This window comes from Ochotona curzoniae, unplaced genomic scaffold, assembly GCF_017591425.1.
Source record: "Ochotona curzoniae isolate NIBS_2020 unplaced genomic scaffold, NIBS_Ocur_1.0 contig_4516, whole genome shotgun sequence".
Classification (NCBI taxonomy): domain Eukaryota; kingdom Metazoa; phylum Chordata; class Mammalia; order Lagomorpha; family Ochotonidae; genus Ochotona; species Ochotona curzoniae.
Genome location: NW_024466313.1, coordinates 2,339,091 through 2,359,247, shown reverse-complemented (window position 1 = coordinate 2,359,247; position 20,157 = coordinate 2,339,091). Strand labels below are relative to the sequence as shown.

The 20,157-nt window shown below is 59.3% G+C and overlaps 1 protein-coding gene across 1 annotated transcript; it reads right to left on the bottom strand.

Annotated features, from left to right (window-relative positions):
• Positions 1-332: 332 nt before the first annotated feature.
• On the bottom strand, positions 333-12,764 carry LOC121160663 (interferon-induced GTP-binding protein Mx2-like). The gene is made up of 13 exons (XM_040986642.1): positions 12,125-12,764; positions 11,476-11,668; positions 10,600-10,737; positions 9,491-9,645; positions 9,093-9,231; positions 7,892-8,090; positions 6,677-6,755; positions 5,869-5,991; positions 5,286-5,427; positions 3,824-3,982; positions 3,456-3,532; positions 2,199-2,456; positions 333-1,068 (listed from the first exon to the last, which is right to left on the bottom strand). Exons 1-13 carry the CDS (start codon positions 12,353-12,355, stop codon positions 826-828), a joined length of 2,136 nt encoding a protein of 711 aa, XP_040842576.1. The 5' UTR covers positions 12,356-12,764; the 3' UTR covers positions 333-825.
• Positions 12,765-20,157: the final 7,393 nt, after the last annotated feature.

The following is a 20,157-nucleotide window of genomic DNA, read 5'->3' as shown; positions in this document are numbered from 1 at the left end:
CAGTTCCGACAGCTGTTACAAGAGAATACCTGGAGTGGAGATGAACCTCCCCATTGTCCAGTTCACCCGGAAGAAAAGGGAAGGGCTGTGGGAGGGGTGGTGGCGCAGCGATCCTGGCAGCCAGCTCAGGACAGGTGCCTCCCAGCCTGCGTCTGTGGCTGCACGTGGGCGCCTGGGAGCATCCACCATGGGAGTCCAGCAGGTAATACGCCGCCTGCTGCATGGGTGTCTACCAGGGACTTCTCTGTGGTCAGGAGCCAGGCTGCTGCTTTCCCTGTAGGCACTCCCACCACCTTCCAGGCACACATTCCACCTCCAACCCTGTGACAGGCTAGCGAAGCATAATTTTTATTGTCTGACCTTTGAGAAACAGCACAGCATCGAGAAGAAAACACAGCTACCCGCCCTCCCTACCATGTGGGCCTCTGGTTTGGTGTGAAGTTCCAAGTCCAGTAAAATGCTTTGCCTTGTTAAAATTCCTTTTTGGGATGTCACAGAGGCCCCTGCCATGGGAATTTGGCTGGCAGAGGGAGGGATAGGTGCCTCTAGGGACTGGGAGCCTCCAGGGCTGCAACTGTGGGAGGAGGTTCCCTCTGTATCCCCCTCCATCCCTGAAAGTGACAGCCGAAGCTCCTAAGGTCTGGATGGCAGAGACGGTCCTGGACCATCCCAGCCCCTTACAGCCCTGAGCTGTCATTACATGGCCCCTGTGCTCTGGGAGACTGCCCAGCCCCACGCTGGGCAGTGCCTGTGGCATGAGAACGTGAGGGCAGGAGCCAGTGGCAGATGCAGCTCAGGGTGCTGCCTGGAGGCACCGGGACCCCTTCAGGGTGTCCCCTCTTTGGAGAACTGCCAGAGCCTGCTGCGCGCCTGGCTGAGCCTGTGGATCCTGTCCTTGAGCAGCTGCCGCTTGGTGGCCATCTCGCCGTGCTCCTGCAGCAGCCAGGCACACTTGTCCTTCTCCTGCAGCATCTCCATCATGGTTTTCTGCAGGTAGTCGCCGTTCTCCCAGAGGATGAAGAACTGAACCAGCAGCGGGATCTGGTTGGAAAGACGCTTGCTGGCTTCCTGTGATGAATGAGACCAGGTTAGTGGAGAGTCTTGGCCCCCCGGGTGGGGCGGATGGAGACAGCAACCAGTGACCCTGGGGTTCCCTGGTGAGTCCAGGTGCCTGGGGTGCTGCGAGTGTGCAGGTGGCCCATCAAGCTCATGCTGCCTGCTGGGTGGCAGCCTGCCCCACTCCTCCTGCTGCTCTCCGCAGTGTCCTGGGCCCGCTAGTGGGAGGGAGTGGGGAGAGAGGTGTATACTGCAAACACTCCTGTTGGCACCGGCATCATGGGTGAGGGCAGGTGGCTTGGCAGCTGGACCCCATGGTTACGGCCACTCCACCTGCCCAGTTTGGCTTGGAAAAGGAACCATAGTTGGGTTTCCTCACAATCTTTTTTTCTAATTTTCTCTCTTATTTTTTTTTAAATCTTAATTTAATTAATTTATTTTCCCCCTTCACAATTTAGATTCTGTGTTTTTCTGGGACTGGCACTGTGGCGTATTGGCTCATCCTCCACCTGTGTGCCAGAATCCCATATGGGCGCCAGTTCATGTCCCGGCTGCTCCACTTCTCATCCAGCTCCCTGCCTGTGGCCTAGGAAGGCAGGGGAGGACGGCCCAGCTGCTTGGAGCCCTGCACTCATGTGGGAGAACAGGAGGAAGCTCCTGGCTCCTGATTGGCTCAGCTCAGCTCTAGCCATGGTGGCCATTTGGGGAGTGAACCAGCACATGGAAGATCTGTTTGTTTCTCCTTCTTTCTATAAATCTGCCTTTCAAATAAAAATAAATAAATCTCTGATAACATTTTCTGTGCTTTCCTGTGCAGTCTCACACCTGGGACGGAGCAGAGGGACAGAAAGGGGAGTGGAGGGCACCGGGACCCGGGAAGGAACTCTCCTTCCCTCCAGGGTGGGGACAGGGAGGCTGGCAGTGCTGGGGCTTCCCAGTGCCCAGGAGGCTGATTCCAGCCAGCGTGGCTCACTGCTTCCTGCGACTTGCAGTGCCCCTGGTGTGGTATGAGGTGCTCCAGAGCAGGTGTCGCTGTCACCTTCCCCCACACAGGGGAGCTGAATTCACAGCGGCTCCAAGGTTTCCAGGAAGACTGTGGGTGACGTGGGGTGGGCGGCTGAGAGCACAGCAGGGCGGCTCACCAAGCAATATGCCTCCACATGGGTGGCGATTTCAGTCTTGCAGGAGACGGCAGATGGGTTGCTGGGCGTCCCCAGGATGGCCATGGGGAGGGTCTGTGCTGGCTTCGCCAGGGGCTGAGACGCCTCCTGGCGGACGTCCTGGAGAACCGCGCTGTAGATCTTGTCCTGGCAGTAGATGAGTCCTTCCATGTCAAACTGCAGCCGCACCATGCGCTCTGCCTTCTCCATTTGTACCTCTTTTAAGTTCTTGATCTTGTTCTGGTTGGATGAGAAGGGTGGTGTGTGACAATGGGTGACATGGTGACAGTGGATTCACACACACACACACACACGCGCGGTCATGGCGTGTAACAGCACGCCATTCCTCAATTTCCCAAATCCTTGCCCCCAGGGAGGGGAGACGGTGGACCTTTGGGACGCTGTGATATTGTGCGGGCCCTCATGGTGGTGCCCTTGTGGAAGCAGAAGTCCTGGACAGCGCTCTTGCTTGCTGTCCACCTGTCGAGGACGTGGGAGAAGGTGGCTGCTGTTTCCAAGTCCAGGGACACCCTCACCAGAGCCCAGCCAGGCAGTCCCCAAACTGGGAGGCAGCCCCCAAACTGGGAGGCAGCCCCCTACTGGGGCTGATCCTGCTCTGCAGGTCTGCATGGCAGACTGAATCCACGCCGAAGTTCCTGCCTGCCTGCCTGCCTGCCTGCCTGCCTGCCGGGTCTCACACAGACTTGGGGACTGGAGGCTCAAGGTTGGGGCTTGGAAGAGGTTGAGGAGGAGCACAGCCATGTGACAAAGGGTGTGCAGGGAGGTGGTATGGGCCTTGGTGAGATGAAGGGAAGGAGGCTGTGTGTCCTAGAGGCAGCAGGGATGCAGGTCCCAGAGGAGTGCTGGGCTGGCAGCAGCATCCTGTGGTGCCTCCCAGGCTGGCCAGCCCAGGCAGGCACCAGCCCTGCAGAAGGCCCCAGGGCAGTGAGCCTGCAGATGGGGGAGTCCAGCAGCCAACCAGGGAAGCCCCAAGATTCGAGCAATGCTGACCAGGACACCAGAACCAGTCCCCACCCTGAGTCCCCCGGTACCGTCCAAAACTCCCTTTGTCACTCAGAGCAAGGCCCCGCCCCACAGCTCATGTCAGGCAGGTGGAAGAGGTCAGCGTGTCCCCGTTCTTCTGGCTACTCTGGGAGCTGAAGTCCCCAGCCAGCCTTCGCCCAGCCCACCTGCCGGCCCAAGGGTGGGCAGCAGGCTGTGTCACCCCCAGGCACTTACCTGGACCATCTGATGAAGGTTGAAGAAGTCGTTGAAATGCTTGACAGCCACTTCACAGAAAGCCTGATGGACGATTTCTAACCAAGGTAAGAACAGAACATGGGTGAGATGCAGCAGGACAAAGCCCCACGCAGGGCAGAGCGCCCCAGAGGCAGGGGAAGGGCTGCACCTGGGGCGCCTCCCGCCCTGCCTCCTGCCTTGAGCTCTCGGCAAGGGTGTCACTGGACCATTCCTCCGTGCTCTGCTGGGAGCTGTGCACGGCGAGACGTGGGGCCCGGGCTGCACGGCGAGACGTGGGGCCCAGGCTGCGGGGCCGTCCCCCCCAGCTCCAAGCCTCCCAGGGCCCTGTGAGGCAGGCAGGGGCTCACCGGCGGTTTTGAGGACCACCTGCAGCGCAGGGCTGAGCAGCTGCCTGATGTGCTGCTGTACGATGCTCTCAAAGGTCTTGTAGCTGATGAAGCCAGGAAGCTCCTTCCCCCGGTACTGGCTTTCGTATTTGGAGATTTCTGCCTGGATGCTGTTTTTCGCTGAAATGTAAAAATAAACCTTTCACAAAATGGTCTGCTTCATTCTACAGCGTCTCCCTGCTGACAGCGGGCACGGGCAGACAGCGCCTGGCGGGGCCTGGGCACTGCAGCCGCAGCCCTCACCTGCCCGTCCTCTGCAGCTGAGTTCCTGTGGGAGTGTGCCTTGCTCAGGGACCCTCGGGGAGCTGCACACAGGACTGCAGGGGGAGAGGGGCCACACACACCACACAGCACACACACACAGCATGCACACACAGCACACACATACACACCACACAGCACACACATGCCACACCTCAACACCACATACACTGCACAGCACATACAACAACACACATATATACCACACAGCAGATACCATACACAGCACACAGCACACACTGCACACATAGCACATACAACACACAGGTACCACATACACACCACACAATACACACAGCACAGACCACACATATCACACACAAGCCACACACATAGCACTCACATACACATACCACAAACCACACATACACCACACCACATACACACCATACAAGCCACATACCATAATCCTGCATACCCCTACACACCTCGCATACTACACACTGCACACCACACACACACCCCACATAACAGGTACACACACCACACGATGCTACACACACACACTGCACAGAGCACATGTACCACACCCCCACATACCCCCTCACACAGCACACACACCACACACACACACGCCCCCATCACACACTGCTGGCAACTGGACAGGTGAACTTGTCATTGCCCGGCCAGGCCAAACAGGAAGCTCTTGCGCAGTCTTCAGCCTGTCTCCATGGGATTCAGGGCAACAGGAAGATGTCTGGGCCCCAGGGAACGGCCAGCCACCAGGGCCGCGGGCGAGCATGGAACAAGCCACACTCTGCTGCTGTCTTCCTAACCCTGGCCAGCCTGGTACACCACAGCCGAGACCTCCTCCCAGCATGCTGGGCTCTGCCTGGGGACCACTGCCCAGGAGTGCGGCTGGGAGGACCTGGAGGCTGGGCAGGAGGCAGTAGCCTCCATGGCTGGGATGGGGTGGCTGGGGCCGTCCCCATGCTGCGCTCAGGCCCCACCTTGCTGGATGTTGTCCCCACACTGCACTCATTGGCCTGCAGGAGCCAGGCCCCACCTTGCTGGATGCTGTCCCCACACTGTGCTCAGGCCCCACCTTGCTGGATGCTGTCCCCACACTGCACTCATTGGCCTGCAGGAGCCAGGCCCCACCTTGCTGGATGCTGTCCCCACACTGCGCTCAGGCCCCACAGGAGCAGGAGCCAGGCCCCACCTTGCTGGTTGTTGCTACTCAGCATGCTGTCCCAGGCCTTGAACTCCTCACGGACCTTGTGGTACATGCGTGTCTCCTTGCCTTGTACAAGCTCCTCCGCCTCCACCAACTTCTCAATGTCCTTGTTAAACAACTTGACTTTCTGCAAACGAGATCCAGTTGTCACAGGAGGGGCTGCTAGGGGCTTCTTCCTACTCCACTCTACCACCTTCCTCCCTGGGTGCCCAGGGGCTGGGCAGCTGGGGCAGAATGGGGGCGGTTCCTAGTTCCAACGCAGGCAGGAAAGCTGGGAAGCCCCAACCCTGCCGTGTGTAGGGCCCGTACAAGCAGGGGTGCAAACAGTTGCTCTCCCACAGCCACTTGGCTATTTGCTGCAGCATTGGCAGCCGTCCAAGAGAGGCCCTTTGGAGATGCATTCAATTTCTGGTTCTTTTGAGTCCCAGCTGTGGTGGTCTCTGCAGGGCCGGCTTTGGGCAGCCTCATGCGGCACACACACAGGCGCCAGGAGGTCCTCCAGGTCCTGGGGCCACGGCAGGAGAACTTGGTGCCCCAGGGTCCCCGAGCATCCCAAGGTCATCCGTACCTTAATCAGGAAGAGAATCTTGTCGACCTCCAGCTTGGGGATGTCCTCCCCATACTGGCACAGTTCCTCAGTGGCCTGCTGGTAGCGCTCTCTTATCTGGGTTTCCAACAGCGGCAGGGATCTCTGCACAAAGGGATTGCAGAGGGTGAGACCTGCAGCCAGGAGCGCTGGGGGAGCCCCCATGTGGCATGCCCGGAGGCAGGTATGCGGGTACTCCCAGTGTGAGCACACAGGGGCCGCCCCAGCTCTGGGTTCCTGCTGTTTGAGCTGTGTAGCAGGGTCTGAGGAATGTTCAGGGAAGGCCGGTGCTGTGGTGTATCAGGCTAAGCCTCTACCTGCGGGGTTGGCATCCCACAGGGGCGCTGGTTCAAATCCCAGTTGCTCCATTCCTGATCGAGCTCCTTACTAATGTATTGGGAAGACAGTGGGGATGGCTCAAGTCCCCACACCCACATGCGAGGCGCCGAGGGGCCTCCTGCTCCAGCCTCGGTTGTAGCCACTTGAGGAATCAACCAGTGAAAGATTCTCTGTGTCTCTCTGTAACTCTAACTTCCAAATATTTTGGAGTACCCCACTTCTCAGCAAGGCTCGGGCTGCCAGTTCCTTTCAGTTAATGGGGGTGTGGCTGTGGTGGCCTTTGTGAGATGACTGTCTCACAATGCTCACTTCTCACGGCTTGGGGCTGGGATGGCAGCTTTCACACCAGGAGGCGTTGCAGCCCCAGTCACTGTGCCCATGCCAGTGTGCGCTGTGGGCACCTATGCCAGCTCCACACTAGGGGGCACCCAGGGGCCGGCGGCACACTCACTCTGATGTGCATACTGAGTTCCTTGGTCAGTCTCTTGGCCAGGCAGGGCACCGTGGCTTGCCCGTCTTCCAGGAGGACTCTGAAAACAGAGGCGCGCATGCGTGAGTCGGGGAGGCCGAGCTGGGTGGCGGGGCTTCGTGGGACGGCAGGGATGTTCAGCCCCCGGAGGCTCATGGGTGCCAACAACAAAGCCTGGAGCGAGTGAGAAAGGCAGCAAGACAGCAGGTAGAGAGGGGGCGCGAGTGCACAACCGGGCAGGCCTGGTCTTGGACACCCCATTACATTGGGGCCGGCTTAGTTTGTGCAAATCTGTTCTATGGGGTGCACAAAACGGTGGACACAGCTGTGGACACATCTCTCCATCTCCCAGGGTGTGTCCCCACGGCTAAGCCATGCTCGCTGCATTTCATTCATTGCCATGGGGTCCATCCAATGCTTGCTTTGCCGGGCATCACACCACAGGCTCTGTGAATCTGCATGTGGCATGTGGTCCTGGGAGGGGCAGCCAGGCTCCCAAGAGCACATAGGTAATGGGCAGCAAGTTCACTACCCTAGGCTAATTCACCGTTAGCCTGCTACGTCTCTAGAGAGCAGCGGTGGCTTCTGCCCTCTTACCTGCTCTCATTGTCCAGCCATAGGAGGTTCCCGGAGGAGGTGGGGGAGCGAGCAGTGTGATCCCATATGAGCAGTACCAGGGCCCCCGCCAAGGGCAGTTTCTCGGTAGGGTGATTTCAAGTCAACCGCCACCCATCACTGTGCAGAGGAGTGGGAGGAGAGGGTCCCTCGTGTGCATGGACCACATACGATGGCAAACTCGGGCTGCAGGAAGTTTCCAGATCTTTCTCCAATCTTGTCTGTTTATCATTTGGCCTCCTTCCCTCATCTATGAACATGGGAAGACCTGGGGCTGGTGCCGACTCTCAGTCTGCAATGCTGGCATCCCACATGAGGATGCTTGTTCGAGTCCCGGCTGCTCCACTTCCCATCCAGCTCCCTGCTTAGGGCAGTGGAAGGTGGCTCAAGTCCTTGGGATTCTGAACCCACAGGGCAGACCTAGAAGAAGCTCCTGGCTCTGGATCAACTTATCTCCAACTGTTGTGGCCATTTGGGGAGTGAACAAGACCTCTTTCTCTAAACATTTTCAGGAAAAAAAAAAACCTTTAAAAAAGATATTTCACCTTGAAAAGAAAAGGCCAGGGCTCGGCAGGTGCTCACCTGAAGTATGGATGCGTTTGGAAGAACTGCATTTCTTTCTTGATCGCCTCAGCACAGGTCAGTTCGTTGAGGATCTCCTGCTGGGCCCGGCACCTCACCATCATGTAGCCCTTCTTGAGGTGGTACGTGAGGTTTTGCATCACCTGCAGGATGCCGGTCTCGGTGCCCCTGTCCACGAGATCTGGTTTGGTCAGGACTCCTGTGAGAAGGGCAAAAGGATGCAAGGATAGGCTTGGCTCTGCACCCACAGACGTGGGCACTGCCAGGGCCCTGGGCTCCTGTTGGGGTCAGGCCCCGCCAGGGACCTTCTGTAGCCGGACCCTCCTGTGCTTGCCGGCCAAGCAGCATCTCCAGGCCCCTCTTCTCCCTGTGTTGATTGGAGCCCGCCCACTCAGCCTTGCTCACCTGGTATGTGTGCCAGGCTCTGGGGCAATGGGGACCATGCCAGGGTCAACCACCCAGCAGTTTCCTGGAATACTTACCTGCTCCTGCTGCCAGGGGTTCCTGCGCGGACCCCACCCTGCCCTGGATCCCCTCCCTCCTGGGGTCCCACCTTGCCCGGACCCCCACCCTGTCCTGTACCCCCATCCTCCCCAGGCCGCCCTCCCTCCCCGGACCCCCACCCTGCCCTGTACTCTCTCCCTCTCCGGACTCCCATCCCCCCCGGACCCCATCCTCCCTGGACCCCCATCCTCTGCACCACGTGGGGCTCCTGTTTTGTTCCTGTCCTCCCCACCTTTGTCACCCTCTCTATCACCCCCATTTTGAGTTGAAAGTTTGTATTTCTGAATGTGCAACATTGTGCTTTTAGTTTCTGTGAGAAACCCCAACACCATCTCCTGTCTTGTCTCTCTTCCTACTGGTTGGTGAGATGTGGCCATCTGGTCTACCTCTACCCGGCACTTGGAACCATGGCTGAGCATGCATCTTCATTTCGCTCTAATCACAAGTTGTCTGCTTGTGTAGACCTCAGGACTTCAGCGAGTAGCTGAATTCAGAATGACACTGCCACAGTTACTGGGAACTGCATCTACCGCGTTCACAGGGAGCGAGGGGACCACTGCCTCTCAGTAAGAGTAGGCCTGAGTTTCCACAGAGATGTTAGCAACCACCTGGGCAGGTGGCACTGTCCATCGTGGCTGCCAGGGATGCCCCACCACACCCCCTGATTCCACGCAGCCACAGCAGTGCCCTCGCTCACCTATGGTCCGGTCCCCGTCGGGGTCCACCTCCCGGGCCATGCTCAGCGCCTCCGTGGTGGCGATGTCCACGTTGCAGGGCACCACCACCAGGTTGATGGTCTCCTGCCTCTGGATGTACTTCCGGATGAGCGCCTTGATCTGAGGCGGGAGAAATGCAGTTACGTGCCCCACGTAGTCAGCCAGAGGACGGGGCGTGGTGCGTGGCATCCTAGAACAGGATACCAGTCTAGCTGCCCTGCTGGCCTGCTCCTGCTGCCTCCCTTTCCCTGGTCCCTGAGCCAGGGTGCCACCTCTGGCTGGTTATGAGGACCGACAGGCTCCTCCCAGGGTGCCGGAAGGACTGGGGGCTGCTTCAGCTGGGCCCGCCCTCCCCCTGCCAAATTCCCGAAAGGCTCACCTGCTTGCCAATGTCCTGGGGCTGATTGCCCACGGGCAGCCTGGCTATGCCGGGCAGGTCGATGAGGGTCAGGTCAGGCACCTCGCCCGACGTGATCTCCAGGGAGATGAGCTCATGGCTGATGCCCATGTCGCTGCCAGCGATGATGTCCTGGGCTGCAGAAGCAGGGTGGGGTTGGCGGGCAAGAGCCCAGGGCCTGCTCAGTGATGCATCAGAGCAGGGAGACCCCTGAGGCTGCTCCTGCCAACCCCCCACCCCCCCGCCGGAAGCTAGGGATTTGCAATCTAGGGGTCCCTGGGGCTTCTGTATTGGGGTTGTGTTGGTGAGAGGTCATCTGTATAGAGAGCAGATGCCCCAGAGATTGGCTAAAGACCTCTAAACTTGGACTTGGGAGTGTACTGTTTGGGAAGGCCTTGAGCTGGTGCTCCTTACTGGGGTCTCCTGGGGCATCGCCTGAATGTGGGGGCAGGGACTGGGCAGAGTGGGAGCAGGGAGGGAACCCCAAGGTGCTTAGGGGGCAGTTCCAGCATCTGGGCCAGGCAGCCTGGGGACTGGCAGGGGGTGCCAGGTCCCCCAGCCCACACCATAGGGCTTGACTGTGGACTCCAACAGCAGTGGAAATTTCTGGTACTCAGCTGTGGCTGAGCGCAAGGCCAGTCATCTCCATTCACTCACTGCTTATGGGAATGGGAGTTGCAGAGGCTGCACAGGCAACTGTGGGCTTTGGCTTAGGTAGAAGCAGGGACTGAGGGAGAGAAGTGTGCTCCACCCCAGCTGGCCCAGGGACTACCTGGGAGAGCTTTCCAGAGGAAGACAAGCGAAGATCCAAAGAACCAGAGGCAATAGGCAGGAGGGGCAGAGGAGGTGGGCATGGGTGGGACAAGCCTACAGGGAAGATGGCATGCTCGTTGGCAAGAATGGAAGCCCTGAGCTGGGCAGAAGAGAGTAGAGGCAGCAGGGCCGGGCCAGGGCACTGAGGGAACCCTGGGTATGCAGCGAGGGTGGGACAGCAGGGCTGGGAGAAGTGATGCCAGCAGGGAGGTTGAGCCCTGTCTGGGAGGTGGGTGACCCTCAGGACCCGGGGGCTGCAGATGCCATGAGGGCCCCACCTTTTCGGATCTCTCTCTCCACATGCGAGGGGTCCTTCAGCGTTAGCCGCACTCCCCGGTAGCTGATTGTCCCATTCCAGGCCTGATCCCACGGCTGCTTCTTCATTTTCAGCTCCAGAGGACACCTGGTGATGATTCCTGAGACAGGTCCCCAGCACTCTAAGTCTCCTTTCAGATCAAGCATCTCCTCCTGGCCCTTTTAATTCTGGGCCCAACAGCACCTTACTAAACCTGATCTTTGCTGCTGCAAGAGAGGCCTGGGCGGGGTCTGGCAGGTGCACAGAAGCACAGGTTTCGGGATGTGCTGGGGCCGGCTGGAACCCCTTGACCTCCGACCACTATTGGGGTCGCTGCAGGTTTCAGGCTGGAGCAGCGTTGAGGGGCTCTGAGACCCTCAGGCCTCTGGGTCTGCCTGGGATTGATCCGTGGAGAGCCGGAGTGGAGGGGTCAAGCCTCTCTCTGCAGAGGCCACTCCCCTGGGGAGCCCTCCCCTGCCTGTACCCCTGGGAACCCCTTTGCTAAGCCCTCTGCAGCGTCCACCCTCTCTTCCTTCCCCGTTAACTGTGTTTTCTTTAATGACCAGCGACAGCAGCTTCCCCCTGCACACCCCCTTCAGCGTGTTGGCAGGAGATGCTGTGTCCTGGTCGGAGTCACCCGGCCCAGCAGCTGTGCAAACGGCCAACACGAATGTGTGCACAGAGCTCATGCCTCCTCCAAAACCTGCCAGCTGCACTGTCCCACGGAGCCCACCAAGGGGAGAGACGGGGAGAGGCAAGGACCCTGCCCCTCGCACCCCAAACTCCGCATCCCTGGGGTGCTTTGTGGCTGGCGGGGCTCTGCCACTGGCCTTGGGGTCCCACTGGCCACCGCACGTACCGCTGCCTCTGGGGAGGGCCACGCCCGACAGAGCCTCCAGCACGGAGCTCTTGCCAGAGCTCTGGTCCCCGATGACGGTGATGGCGGGCAGGGCCAGGTCCTGCTCCACGCCCAGGGCCCGCAGGGAGTCGATGAGGTCGATGCAGGGGCGCACCTTCTGCTCGTACACGTTGTACAGGTTGCACTCGGACTCCTGGAGGAGACAGGACACATTGTAGTTGGGAGGGCTGGGACAGGTGGGCACTGCTTGCTGTAGCGGGGGGTGGCGGGGTAGGATGTGCCAGGACGTGGATGGAGGTACATACGAGCACTTCCCTTTGCTCAGGCACTAAGTGGAGGAGGAGTTGAGTGAAGCCAGGCAGGAAGGGGTTCCAAAAGCTCCCAGCTGGAGGAAGGAGATGGGTTGGGCCTGAGGCTGGCACAGCTGGCTGGAGCTGTGCTGGTGGCTGGAGGAGAGCCAGGCACAGAGTAAAAGTCTCCAGGTACTCTCTCTCCCTTGCCTTCTCCGCTGCCATGGCAGGACCCAGCTGAGCTCTGGATGTGAGTGGGGTAGGGGATGCTGGGGCCGGTAGCCATGCAGCGAGAGGGCAGACCTGTGGTTGCATCCCTGTGGTGGGCTTCCTCCCCAGGTGTCCCTTCCCCAACCCACCTTGGCCTTCGGGGTCTGCTGCTCGCTCAAGCTCAGAAAGCTGATGTTTTCAGGGAGGGGAGCAGGGACATTCATTTCCTTCAGCCAGGGTGGGGAAGACTGCACTTCTCTTGACATTGGGACAAACGTCTGGTCCATGGGCCGTAAGAATGTTGTCTCTTGCTCGGGGTGCTGCTGGGAGCGGGGGGAACTGTGCTTCCTTTGCTGTTGGATCCTGTGCAGCTTAGACATTGGCCACGTCTGTGTCACAGCCTCCACTCAGGTCCTCCAACTTCCTCCTGTTGCTCTGCGGACACAGGTGAGAGAGGCCCCATGTCACCTACCTGACTCGGTGCCCCCTCCTTCTCACACACGGAGGAGGGGCTCTTGGTAGCCCCCCAAGCCCAAATGGGCTGTCTACAGGCCCTGGGCAAGATGCTGGGGGCAGTAACTCCGCACTCTCCAGGGACAGCGTCTTGTCCTGGGCCATGGCACCGCTGGGCATTGGCTCCCGGTGGCTCAAAATGGGCAGGAGAACGAAGGGAGTGCCTCTCAGAGCAAGCCACAGCCAGCCTGTGGGCAGTGCCACAGCGGGGCGCAGATGAGCTCTGCCCCTGCACTGCCTCCCTGTAGAGTCCTGGCTACGTGCTGGCCTCCCCAACACCCACAGCTCATGCGACCCGTACCTCAGCTTGCCTTGGCACCTCCCAGGGCCCTGAGCCCCGAGACCACAAGGCAGACTCCTGCTGTGACTCCCACACCCCACCTTGGCACTGCCACCGTGTGAATCTAGAGGGCTAAACGGCACCCCAGCTCCCCACAGGCATGGCTGCTGGACCAGCCATCCTGCTCATGGGTGCTAGGAGGAGGGTGCTTTCCTTGTTCAGAAGTTTGCACGCAGCCTCTTCCGAGGGGTCCTGCTGCCAGCCCCTTCCAGAGGCTCGGCTGTCGCACAGGCACGAGCTGGCTGGGCTCACAGCTACCCCAGACCACAGCTCCATCCCATCCTTGGGCTCAGGAGCAGCTCGGGGTGTGTGGCTCCACCCTAGCCCCCTTCAGTGGCTGACTTCTCCATGAACAGTGAATGTGGCAGTTCCCATGAGCCTTGTGGGCTTTATGGCTTCCTGGCACAACTTAAAGTGTAACCTCCTAGGCCCGGCGGCGTGGCCTAGCAGCTAAAGTTCTCGCCTTGAACACGCTGGGATCCCATATGGGTGCTGGTTCTAATCCCAGCAGCCCTGGTTCCCATCCAGCTCCCTGCTTGTGGCCTGGGAAAGCAGTGGAGGATGGCCCAAAGCCTTGGGACCCTGCACCCGTATGGAAGACCCAGAAGAGGCTCCTGGCTCCTGGCTTTGGATTGGCTCAGTTCTAGCCGTTGCGGCCACTTGGGGAGTGAATCATTGGACAGAAAATCTTCCTCTCCGTCTCTTCTCCTCTCTGTATATCTGCTTTTCCAATAGAAATAAATAAATCTTTTTAAAAATACCAGCTTTTACTACCATATTGTGATTCTGAAATAGTTATTGATATTTAGCAGGGGGTTAGATTATTTTATAGTGGAGACAAAATCATCAATATGAATGTTTCTATCTCAGGAAAACTTTCCTCTTTGGTTTCTGATGACTTATTTATTTGAAAGGCAGAGTTAGAAAGAGAGAGCATGCTCACTTGTGTGTTTAGGTTCACTTCCCAGTGGTCACAATGCCTCAGGCTGGGCCAATCTGAAACTAGGTCGGCCACGTGGGTGCAGGGATCCAAGCACTTGGGCCATCCTCTGCTGCTCTCTGGCGAGCCAGCAGCAGTCCCGGGAGCTGGATGCGCGTGGAACAGGCGGGACTCGAACTGGCACCCTCATGGGTTCTGGTATCACAGGCAGTGGCTCAACCTGCTAGGCCTCAACTGTTTTCTCCTGATCCAGACGGAGTCTGCAGGTCTCAGGCCTGCTGCTCGTTGGTGCCACGACTCTTCAGATGGAAGCTGGAGAAAATGTCCTACGTGTGTCATAGAAAAGACAAATGGCAGAGAAATTTGTGAGATCCGAAGCAGTAGACTTGTGTGTAGTCTGCAGGTCTGCACCGGCAGGAAGGATCTGGAACCTGTCCTCCTCAGTGTAAGATGGACTTTTGCTACCGCCAACGTCCCCTCTCAAGGCGGACAGTGCCCGCCTTCTTCTTATCACACCCTAGACTCCCCTTCCCGATGGAGACGCCTCCCTGAGTCCCTCTCGCTGTCAGCGTAGGACGCAAGAAGCCTCACATCACAGGTGAACTTGTCTTCCTGTGGCTGAACCCTGGAGCAGCCTGGGCCTTGGATTTGGCTGGCGGCTTGTCTCCATGGAGCTGCCGCAAAGCAGAAGTGAATGCCTTAACACCTGCACAGGTGCACAGGGAGACAGGCGGGAGTTGGCGGAGTCGCTCCGAGCCTTCACACGGCCCAGCTCCCTGTGAATCCTGCCTGCCGAGACGCTGTGTGGCTGCGAGGGACTCTGGCAGCCCCAGCGGGCTCTGCTGTGCCACCTGTGTGTGTCACCAAGGACTGGCCAGGGTTCACCTTGGGCATCAGATCTCAGCCTCGGAAGGAAATAGGCAACACCCGCCCCCGAGCTCGTTCTGGCCGCCGGCGTAGGAACAGGGTTGCTGGACGCTGAGACACAAACTCCCGGCATTCCTGGACAAGGCCACGGGGGGTCATGCTGGCCTCACAGGACAGCCCGGGGCTGAGGGGGTGGCCTTCATGTCCCTGGGTCTCTGTAGAAGCAGCCTATACAGGTTGACCACAACTGAGGCAAACCCCAAAACCATTAGTAATAAAGTTGAAGATTTTATCCAAATTCTAACAGCCACTCCAGGCAACTGTCCTGCAGAGTCACCTCACTGGCTTCTGCTAAAAGCTAGTCCCAGCTCTACAGGCACAGGTGCCAGGCTGTGGCCTGCTGCTGTTCCTCATGGGGACTGAGCACTGGGATGCAGACACAGCCGCTCGCGAGGGAAATGGGGACAACATAGACGCATGCACGGACAGGCTCCCCCAGGGTTGGCTCCCAAAGAACGCATGAGGGGCTCTGCTCTGCGCACAGCTCCATTTGCCCCACCTTGTCTGGGCAGAGGTGTGCTCAGCCTGGCCCCAAACCACAGTACACCTGGGGCTTCCTGGCCTCACTGTTGGGGCCTCAGTGCCTCTCCTGTCCCAGGCTCCAGTGATCCCCAAAGGCTTTCCTGGTGCAATTTCGCCAGAAAAGGCAGAGCCGCAGTGGTGTGGTCTTTCATCTCTGCCTGGGATTGCCAACTCAGCCGTCTCGCAAGTTCCTTCTGGCCACAGGGACCCCAGCCCAGCAGGGAGCATGCCCAGGGCTCTGCCCCCACACCCTGTCACCCGTTGCCGTTGGCAATCTTCCAGATAACCTCTTCAGGATGTGCACTCCGAACTTGGAATTTTTTCTCCTGGCTTCAGGAGACCCAGGAGGCCAAGGACTTCTGGAAGCTTCCAGACATCCCCGTGGGACTGTCTGCTCCTGGACCATGGTAGGCGTGGGTGTTGGTGCCTGGCCAGCCCTGGCTACAGAGGGCTGATGCCCAGGTGGGCTCTGGCTGCAGCATGGCCTGCATGAAGCTTGGGGGTTCTGCTGGGTCTGAGCCAAGCTACCATCAAGAAAGTTGGGGGCCTGCAGGCTTGCAGCGATGCCTCCCTGGCAAGGGCAGGAACTGCTCTAAGCCCCGGCAGCCCGGTGCCCTTAGTCTAGCTGGGACTTCGTGAGCAGCTTTCCTACTGGCCGGCCCTATTCGTGGAGGGTGCCCTCCTGGGCTCTGCCCTTGGCACGAGCCTCCTGCTGTTTCCCAAAGGGCCACCCTGCCTGGGGCTCGGCCTCCCACATCTTCTCCACTTCGCAGCCTGGAGACGTTTCAGGTGGAGACGGTGCTTCTGCAGGCCGGCCTCCCGACACCCCTGTCCCCCACCTTCACGCACACACTGCCAGGAGTGCCGCCTTGCACCCTCAGGTCCAGCCGCAGCAGGCTCTGCTGCCATGCTCATTGAAACACTTTCTTCCAGCACTTTCACTGGCACTTTCAGGCGTCCACAAGAGCAGAGGGACCCCGACAGCAATTGTGTGAGATAGGGGCACCATGAGGCTCTGTAAGGTTGGTACAAACAGATGCCACCTCTGGTGAGAGCCATCCCAGCTGGTGTCTCAGGTGGATTTGCTGGCTGAGGGAGCCAGCGCCCTCTGGGATATATCAGGATTCCCATGGCAACTCCCAGGGCTAACCTTGATCTTGCTCCCTGCACTCCCGGGGCAAGGGGAGTTCTATGCGCAATTCAGAATCACTTGACTCCCGCCCCTCCCTGTGGCCATTTCAAATTTCCCCACACCATCTCCCTCATCAAGCAATGAGACGCCTGCAAGCTTGGGTTGTTGGGGCTGGGGCCTGGGCTGCTGGGTAAAATAAAGGGGTGTGTGTGTGAAGGCTGGAGGTGGGTGTGAGCTGGGAGTGGCCTCTGAGAGGAAGACCCCACCCCTTCTCCTCACTGCTGCCACAGAGGCCTGCTGGGTAAGGAAAGCAGGGATTGGGTTGTGTGGCCGGAACCTCTTGAACCCTCCGGACCCTTCGGGTGCAAGAGGCTTCTGGAGGGAGCCTATGTCTGGTAGGCATGTGGGAGCCAGCGACAGGTGCACAGGGTGCACGTGGGCTGCATTTGACTGCCAGGGAATGGATGTTGCGTGGCTCAGGCACAGGGACTGTGCCCCACCCTGCTGGGTGGTCCTGGGAACCCACAGCCCTGCCCTGTGATGTCACCTCCAGTGCTGTGTCTCTGTGCACACATGGGTGTGGGCGGTCACGGGGCCAGCAGAGCCTGCAGGCGGGGACAGGGAGAGGAAGTGGACTAGCAAGGAAGCAGCTTGTGAAACAACAGGATAGAGACCAAGAAAAGCCCAGGGCTGGGGACAGGGTGACTCCTGGGATGGGCAGCGAGGCCTCAGAAAAGGCAAAGCCTGTGGGACTGCCTTCTGCCCCTCCACTTAAACCCTGACCCCTGGAAGCTTGGTGCTAGGTTCAAGGTCAAGGCAGCCAGGAGAGGAGGGAGCTGCCATAGGCTGGCCAGGAGAAGGCTGAGGGAGGAGGAGCCGCAGTTCAGAAAAGCCAGCACCCTGTCTAGGATGGGCCGGCCTTTCTCTAACACGGCTGCTGGAAAGTGCCTGTGAGCTGCAGGAAGCCGGGCTTTAGGTGGGAAGGGCACCTGCAGGCTGCTCTTCATCTCACTGTGCCATCTGAGGGGCAGCCAGAGGTCAGCTGGGCACCTTCCTGCCTCACTGACGCCTTCTTCTGGGTCCCCTTGGCACCATTTCTTTGACCAAACAGCCCCCTTGGGTCCAACAGGTGTTAGCAAAAAATGATCTCTGCTTGCTTCATTTTTACAAAATGTTTTGCATGATTGCTCTTAAAAATGTGCCCACTGAATTATGAATTTTTTTTCACTGGCAAGGGTCTGGCTGTGGCTTCCCTGTCCTAAGGAACCACACAGCCTTCTTCTGCTGAAAGGAAGGGAGACCACCGTCCTACCCAGCCCTGGCTGGGTATGAGGAGGCTCCAGGTCGGTCCCAGTGGGCCAGCGTCTCCTTAGAACTCTCTGGACACAGCTCTCCCTGCATCCCCTCCCCAGCCCTTACTGCATTATTCTGCCATTCTAGCTCCGCAGTGGCTGTTTTCAGAGCCTCCTGAAGCTGGTGTAGAGCCACTCTCTGGGACCCTGGGGTTTCTCTCCCTTGTAGGGGTGGAAGCTATAGGTGTGGGCAGGGGGAGGGGTTGGTTGACATGCCAACAGTGAGTGGCACCTGGAGTGCCTGTGTGGGCAATAGGACGTCAAGTCCTGTGCTGGCTGGAACAGAGTGGGTCTTGGTAGAGACAGTGCCAGGGATGGGGGTAATGAGAGCCACCCCAGCGCTTCTTTGCTTCCCAGGGCACCCAAGGGATCCCTACTTGTCCCCCAACTTCCTTCCAATCTGGATGCCCTGGAGGGGCGAAGCGGTGGAAGCCACATCAGACACCCAAGAGGAAAGTGAAGGGTGGAGCTTGGACGAGAGCAGAGCCCAGCCTGCTCTGTCCCTCCCCTCCCCCTTCTCCTGTCCTGCACAGAGCCCCAACGCCACAGCCCAGGACAGCCATCCTGAGCACTAGCCCTGTTCCCCACACCTCCCGTTGGGCCTCTTTTGGGTCTTTTTGTGCTCCAAGTTCTCCATGTCTCTTCCAGTCCCAGGGACCTTAAGTAGGTCCCGACACCCAAGCCTTGGACCCCATCCTGCTAGATCGCACTGGTCCCACGATCTCTGGGAAGCTGGCAGCTGCCCACACTTGTGTCTCTCTGCCTGGGCAGTGCCTGCAGACTCTGCCAGCCCCAACTGGGGGACACAGGGCAGAGAAGAGCTCAGCCTGGTGACTCATTTCCACCCAGGGCTAGAAAAGGATCAGAACCTACAGGGGCAGGGAAGGGGTTGGGATGCAAGGCACAGTGGCAGAGAGACCACCGTCCCACCCAGCCTGGCCGTGGCCACCAGCAGGCTTGGGGCCAATCCCAGCGGACAAACATCTCCTTAGAACTCTGCAGACACAGTGCTCCCCACACCCTCTTCCCAAGCCCATACTGCTTTGTATTCTTCCTAGTTTCAAAATTTCTGCTTTTATTCTCTAGCTGCCCTGGCTAGCGTCAGGACAGCGACACTCGCTGGGCTGTCTCAGGCCTGGGCCGCGAGGGCAGTCAGAGGCCAGCCCTGGGAAGCACTCTTCAGGACTGCCTCTGTCCAGCCCTGCTGTCTTCCCTGGTCTGCAGGCCGAGGACATGAGCAGTGCCTGGAACAGCGTGGACCTTGGCTCAGGAGCGCCAGGATGAAGGTGGACACGACTCTGCGAAGGTTGGCATAGGCTCGGGGTGAAGACAGAGCCTGCTGCCCACACATCTGGCTCAGCCACGATCGTTCGACTCTCCCCCAAGGATGTGTCCACTCGGCCCCTCAGCAGGGTCCTGCCATTCTGCCTGCTCCTGCTGCAGTCACAGCCCCTTCGGAGGACCGGCTGGTGGGGCTGACTCCCCTCCCCACGTGCACCTGCTGCTCTCCTCTCTGGGATAGTTGGGCTTCCTGGGACACATTGCGGACCCCACAGTCATAGGCCTGTGGCACTGATGTGGGAGAGTAGGGGGCCGCACCCTTCACACAAAGCTCAATGAAAGCTCCCATCCTAGGTCAGGGAGTTGTGGGTGCTGCTGGCAAAGAGGGGAGAGCAGGGAGAGAGGGATGGGAGCGAGGAAGGGGAGCCTGCGGCCCTGCTCCCCCACATCCCGCACACGGACCCTCACCGGGGCCTTGGAAGACCCCCAGAGACCTGGCTCTGAGGGAAGAGCCCTCCCAGGCCCAGATGCTGTCTGGCACTGTGCAGGTGCCCCCTGGTCCCCCACTTGCATCCAGACGCAGGCCTGGGGCTGCCTCTGTCCGGAGCGGCCCCTTCTCTCTGGACGCTGCCTTGGGTGTGCCCTGCTGGAACAGTGACAAGTGCTCATGTTTCTGGCTTCTGCCTCTGTTCCAGGCAGGGTCAGGGCACACTGTGTGTGACTCGGGCACACCTGCTGCTGTCAGCCGCACAGCCCCTCCCCAGGCTGGCCAGCTCTTACCTTTGCAGGCGCAGGATGGATGGAGAACAGTCACCCTCTCCCCTTTCTGGCTTCCTTTATATGGGCTGTGCTGGCCACGCCCTGTTCCCCAGCCTGGTCTCAAGGAAACTGAAACGAAACCAACTATTCCCAGCAGAAGTGAAACACAACTGGTGGTAGGCTCTCGGGTCAGAAGCCCAGGTCGGGGGAGACTGTGGACACAGGGAACTCTGGACTGTCTGGGTGTCCAGTGACGGCCACGCAGCTGCTGAGTGTGTCGGGGGGAGCAGCTGCCCACCCCCTCAGCAGAGACGGGTGTCCATTCCATGCAATTCTTCATGCAAACACACGTTCAGTCCCCGTTTCTGACTGGAGCAGGTGTGGCGCTGCCCCAGCCTGGCAGCCCTGGCGTGCCC

Excerpts from the sequence above, each read along its gene's own strand:
- LOC121160663 (XM_040986642.1), bottom strand. The coding sequence starts at position 12,355 with ATGTCTAAGCTGCACAGGATCCAACAGCAAAGGAAGCACAGTTCCCCC. Across the intron at positions 9,232-9,490 it reads CCCAGGACATTGGCAAGCAG|ATCAAGGCGCTCATCCGGAA; the intron begins GTGAGCCTTTCG and ends CTCCCGCCTCAG. Across the intron at positions 3,533-3,823 it reads GGTGGTCCTCAAAACCGCCG|AAATCGTCCATCAGGCTTTC; the intron begins GTGAGCCCCTGC and ends TACCTTGGTTAG.